At 33.2% G+C, this 6,000-nt stretch overlaps 1 protein-coding gene across 8 annotated transcripts in view; it reads right to left on the bottom strand.

The window, feature by feature from the left end:
* Positions 1-6,000, bottom strand: part of LOC110449660 (band 3 anion transport protein-like) — a 79,335-nt gene that overhangs the window by 40,373 nt on the left and 32,962 nt on the right. For 7 of the 8 annotated variants that reach the window (XM_021496667.1, XM_021496664.1, XM_021496659.1 and 4 more), the window contains exons 4-6: positions 5,002-5,068; positions 2,966-3,293; positions 1,785-1,814 (exon numbers count right to left, since the gene is read on the bottom strand). In XM_021496667.1, the coding sequence (XP_021352342.1) occupies positions 1,785-1,814; positions 2,966-3,293; positions 5,002-5,037 (394 nt within the window). In that variant the 5' untranslated portion in view covers positions 5,038-5,068. The remainder of the gene's footprint in view (positions 1-1,784; positions 1,815-2,965; positions 3,294-5,001; positions 5,069-6,000) is intronic. The other variant, XM_021496666.1, reaches the window with a different exon arrangement.

A 6,000-nucleotide genomic window follows, 5' to 3' on the forward strand; every position in this document is an offset into this window, starting at 1 on the left:
AAACCTTGTAAAACATCTTTCCAGGATATAAATTTGAACTTCAGGTTTGCTACTTATGAGATGGTTGTAGTAGAAACATTTCTTTTTAAATTCAGGCTATGATTTTTCAAATCTATAAATTTTGCCGGAAAGGAAATTTCAGACGGGACCAATCTTTAATTAAATGATAACAAGCTAAGCTGGAAAGCTTTTCAAAAATGCATGCAATGATGATCCCCAACATTCTGGTAATCTATACAGTTGAATTATTCACCCATGAAATTTCATAATGAACTATTCTGACCATTCAATTCGAAGAGTTCAAATGTGCTGTCAGGGGTGAATGATTAAATAGTTACAAAAATGGTTTTAGGGGAGATATCTCAAACACAAAATCATAAGTATGTGCAAGGGGAATAACTCATACAAAAATCATTGGTAAATTTTTGATGTGTAAGGTAGCACATATGTTTAATAAAATGCAAACAGAACATTTTAATTAAATACAAACAGGTGAATAATGAAAACATTCAGGGCCCAAGCAATAAAAATTAAATGTAGTTCCAGCTTCATTCCATTTAATGGAAATTGATGAATCAAGGCAAGAATTTTATTGGTGTCATATTTTCTATAAAATTATCTTAAGAAAGACAAAATACTTAAAGAAATAAAGTTTTTACCTTTTATATGATTTTTTAAGAGAATAATCTTAAAAATTCCAAACTTTCAATAATCGAAAGGTACCTAAGTTCAGCTATTTTAAATATAACAACCTCATCTCTAACACCCAAACTAAATGTTACTTTGTATGAAGATCTTTGATTCATAATGCCTTGTCGCTAAAAGGGTCTTTAATAAACTTTCTATTACTTTGTCACCAAAACTCAAATAAAACTCAATTCTACAAATGGCTCGGGTATCTAATGCCTAATATATCTAAATCTCAAATAAAATTCTGTGTAAAAAGCGTCTTGAGGTCTATTGCCTTGTCACCAAAACTCAAATAAACTCAATTCTACAAATGTCTCAGGTATATTAAGCCTAATATATCTAAATCTCAAATACAATTCTGTGTAAAAAGCGTCTTGAGTTCTATTACCTTATCGCGAAAAACTAAAATAAAACTCAATTCTACAATGGTCTCGGGTATTTAATGCCTAATATATCCAAAACTCAAATAAAATTCTGTGTAAAAAGTGTCCTAAGATTCTATTACCTTATCGCGAAAAACTAAAATAAAACTCAATTCTACAATGGTCTCGGGTATTTAATGTCCAATATATCCAAAACTCAAATAAAATTCTGTGCAAAAAGTGTCCTAAGATTCTATTCCCTTATCGCGAAACTCAAATAAACTCAATTCTACAATGGTCTCGGGTATTTAATGTCTAATATATCCAAAACTAAAATATAATTCTGTGTAAAAAGGGTCTTAGGGTTCTATTGCCTTGTCACCAAAACTCAAATAAACTCAATTCTACAAATGTCTCAGGTATTTAATGTCTAATATATCCAAAACAAAATATAATTCTGTGTAAAAGGGGTATTAGGGTTCTATTGCCTTGTCACCAAAACTCAAATAAACTCAATTCTACAAATGTCTCGGGTATCTAATGCCTAATATATCCAAAACTCAAATAAAACTTTATGTAAAAAGGGTCTTAGGGTTCTATTTATTGCCTTGTCACCAAAACCAAAACTCAGGTAAAAATGGTCTGGTGAACTGGAAGCAAACATTTATATTGCCAGGCCATCATTACAACAATACATTAAGTATATGTGCTGAGAACACCAACCAAACTTACCCATGGAGGACATTTCTACTGACAAACCACCTGTAGTCAAAAGTCGGCCATTTAAACATAATTACTTACGCCTCGCCTCTGATGTGATTTTCATTAAAACATGTGAAATTGTAACAGTCACATATCAATGTGAGGCTGAATTTCTATTTCTTCATTCAAGATTTGTTCACTTCACAAAGACATACAACCTATTCATTATACAGGAGACTTTTCTTAATGCCATGTTATTTACAAGTCAGAGAAAAAAGTGGTATAGAGGTTTGCCAATGTGTGATGGTTGATTTTCATGTTTAACCAACTCCAGTGAGTTATGTTCAAGTTGTATATATAGACACAAAGTTTACCGAGTGTCTTTTAATATTTGACAATCAACAAACAAAACTTAGATAAAGATGATAATCAACAATATCGAGTTGGGGGACCTTTTCCTCCCACATTGTTCAGATATTACATCTAGAAAACCATGGTTGATTTTGGAATAACTTATACTTTTTTCTGATCAGGGTAACCATTGCCATGCACTAGGATGTCACAATGGAATATAATGTCGCAAAGCATTGTTATTTAATGTCATAATAAGAATATTGACCCATGAACTAACATCAAGGGTGTTACCCACTAATGGGTAACCAAAATGTCTACTAATATATAACCCATAGCAGGGAGTGAGGAATCCTATAGAATGATTGTGGGAGAAATATAGTTAAATGTGAGAATTGATAAAAACAGTATGTTTCTGTGAAAACAAATCAAGTTAAACCTAAATCGAACTTTTACGAAAATAATGTTTTAATACCTAAATTATTTGTTCACATCCAAGTCACAAAAAACAAAGAATTGTCTGTGAAGTCACATGTCTAGATCTGTACAACAATCTGATCTATAAGCAAAATGTTACTATTAACGACATGACATTAAGGAAAGTCCACTGTACACAATGTAAATAAAGTAAAACTCTGTTTCATCCAATTTGGATGAGTAAAATTTCCTTTTTAATCAGATATTTTTATTTTGGTGTTGAAGATTTGTAAAGAAATAATTAGGGAGGTTGACATGGTAGACATATTTCCTATCACAATTTCTCTAGAATAAGTCTCAGAACAGAGGTCAACCATTCGACATTTCATACACTAAAATGCTGAATCCCATAGCATTAACTTTACGAAGGGGAGATAACTCACTTGTATAGTCCTCTTCACGATACAGCCTCGTCTCCCCTTGTGCGGTGCTGACATGCTCAGGCGATTGTTGCTCTGAGACGACAGCTGGCGATCCCGATATTAAAGATGAAATGTCAAATTTTTTGGGAAGTTCAAACATTTTTTCAACATCGTCGTTGAATACTTCCTTTCTTTGACGCTCCTGAGCACGTAGCTGATCTCCATGGATGTCAACAACGTGGGAGAATCTCGGAGCTTGTGCGATGTCATCGGAATCGTCATGGGAGATATTGAGGTCATCCTCTGTAGCCCCAGGGCTGGTCAGAGGTTGAGATTCCTCCGAATAATTCTGAGTGAAGAAATTATATATCAATTAGTGGAGTTCTGCCCATATTAAATTTTTTATCTGATATATTCACATATCAGAATCAAAATAAATTTACGGAGAAGTCTTAACTTTCCAGCAGTAAATTGCAAATTACCCCAGCATCTAATTCATGCAATTTTGCAATTCTCAGGTTAAAACCTGTATCGTCTACATTATACTATTGATAAGTGATTTGACGTACAAGCTCGTTAAAACCTGTATTGTCTACATTATACTATTGATAAACAAGTGATTTGCCTTACAAGCTCGTTAAAACCTGTATCGTATACATTATACTATTGATAAGTGATTTGACGTACAAGCTCGTTAAAACCTGTATTGTCTTCATTATGCTATTGATAAACAAGTGATTTGACTTACAAGCTCGTAAAAACCTGTATCGTCTACATTATACTATTGATAAGTAATTTGACTTACAAGCTCGTTACTACATTTTACTATTGATAAACAAGTGATTTGACTAACAAGCTCCTTAAAACCTGTATCGTCTACATTATACCATTGATAAACAACTAATTTGACTTACAGGCTCGTTAACACCTGTATCGTCTACATTTTACTATTGATAAACAAGTGATTTGACTAACAAGCTCCTTAAAACCTGTATCGTCTACATTATACTATTGATAAGTGATTTGACGTACAAGCTCGTTAAAACCTGTATTGTCTTCATTATGCTATTGATAAACAAGTGATTTGACTTACAAGCTCGTAAAAACCTGTATCGTCTACATTATACTATTGATAAGTGATTTGACTTACACGCTCGTTAAAATCTGTATCGTCTACATTTTACTATTGATAAACAAGTGATTTGACTTACAAGCTCGTAAAAACCTGTATCGTCTACATTATACTATTGATAAACAAATGATTTGACTTACAATCTCGTTAAAACCTGTATTGTCTACATTATACTATTGATAAACAAGTGATTTGACTCACAAGCTCGTTAAAACCTGTATCGTCTACATTGTACTATTGATAAGTGATTTGACTTACAATCTTGTTACTACATTTTACTATTGATAAGTGATTTGACTTATCAATAGTAAAATGTAGTAACAAGCTTGATAAGTGATTTGACTTACAAGCTTGTTACTACATCTTACTATTGATAAGTGATTTGACTTACACGCTCGTTAAAATCTGTATCGTCTACATTTTACTATTGATAAGTGATTTGACTTACACGCTCGTTAAAATCTGTATCGTCTACATTTTACTATTGATAAACAAGTGATTTGACTTACAAGCTCGTTAAAATCTGTATCGTCTACATTTTACTATTGATAAACAAGTGATTTGACTCACAAGCTCGTTAAAACCTGTATCGTCTACATTTTACTATTGATAAGTGATTTGACTTACAAGCTTGTTACTACATTTTACTATTGATAAGTGATTTGACTTACAAGCTCGTTCCTTCATTTTACTATTGATAAACAAGTGATTTGACTTACAAGCTCCTTACTAAATTTTACTATTGATAAGTGATTTGGCTTACAAGCTCGTTAAAACCTGTATCGGCTACATTTTACTATTGATAAACAAGTGATTTGACTTACGAGCTCGTTAAAACCTGTATCGGCTACATTTTACTATTGATAAGTGATTTGACTTACAAGCTCGTTACTACATTTTACTATTGATAAGTGATTTGACTTACAAGGTCCTCACTGTTATCCCTCCCAAGCAGGGCCATTATGTCATCGGCAAACTATGGATGGCAAATACTGCAAATATAAAAATGCTAAATTATTGAAAATGTGTGACAAATTTAAGTTAAAATATATTTCATCCATACATAAATAATTCTTAAAATATGTCACATATTGATTGTGTGAAAGCCCTGGGGACCTTCTAGTACATGATCTCTTATTCAAAGCAGATGAAAAGGCTTACAGAGCAATGGAATAACATTTGTTAGCATTAATTTCTATTGAACTGCAATAGATATGGGCAGGCTTATTACCAGGCATGGACTTATATCGGATAAATGCAGTATTGAAAATTTGGTTATAAAAACAGAAAATATAAAAACATGGCAGATATACTAACAATTAAAAATTGTAAAACATATTGAAATAATGAATATCACAAATGATGTATAAATACATTAAGGTGGCTCGACACATCGTCATCAGCGTCCATTTTCGTGACATACTTCCGGAAAAAGTACAGCTAGGACTCAATTATCTTAATCGAAATGTGCATGTACACCGTGTCGTCATTTCCGTATTGCGTATCGGGCATTCAATATCGTAGTGCAAATTATAGTAACACCTGCTGGGCCGTTTTCGTTTAAACGGTCAAACCGATCGGACCACTGTTGTTCGTTTATTAAATAAGGTCGGACCTAGTAATCTGATGCTGCTTTCAGGCGAGTCTTGAGAAAGCCTTGCAAGGCCTGCATACACATTTGCAGGTCCGCCAGGATTTACACCCGAAATTGTTACATTTATAAACGGTCAAACCGGTTGTTCCGCATAAACGAACAGGCCCATGGTAAACAATAGTACACGTGCGTGCCGATGATATGTCAACACCCGATATCAAGATTTTACCGGGAAATGTATACTCACACGTACTTCAGGAATAAAGCTTTCCAATTCATAGACATAAACAGACTCACGGGAAGACAGTGACATGAGACCAGACGACCTCA

Source organism: Mizuhopecten yessoensis, unplaced genomic scaffold, assembly GCF_002113885.1.
Source record: "Mizuhopecten yessoensis strain PY_sf001 unplaced genomic scaffold, ASM211388v2 scaffold4761, whole genome shotgun sequence".
Classification (NCBI taxonomy): Eukaryota; Metazoa; Mollusca; class Bivalvia; order Pectinida; family Pectinidae; genus Mizuhopecten; species Mizuhopecten yessoensis.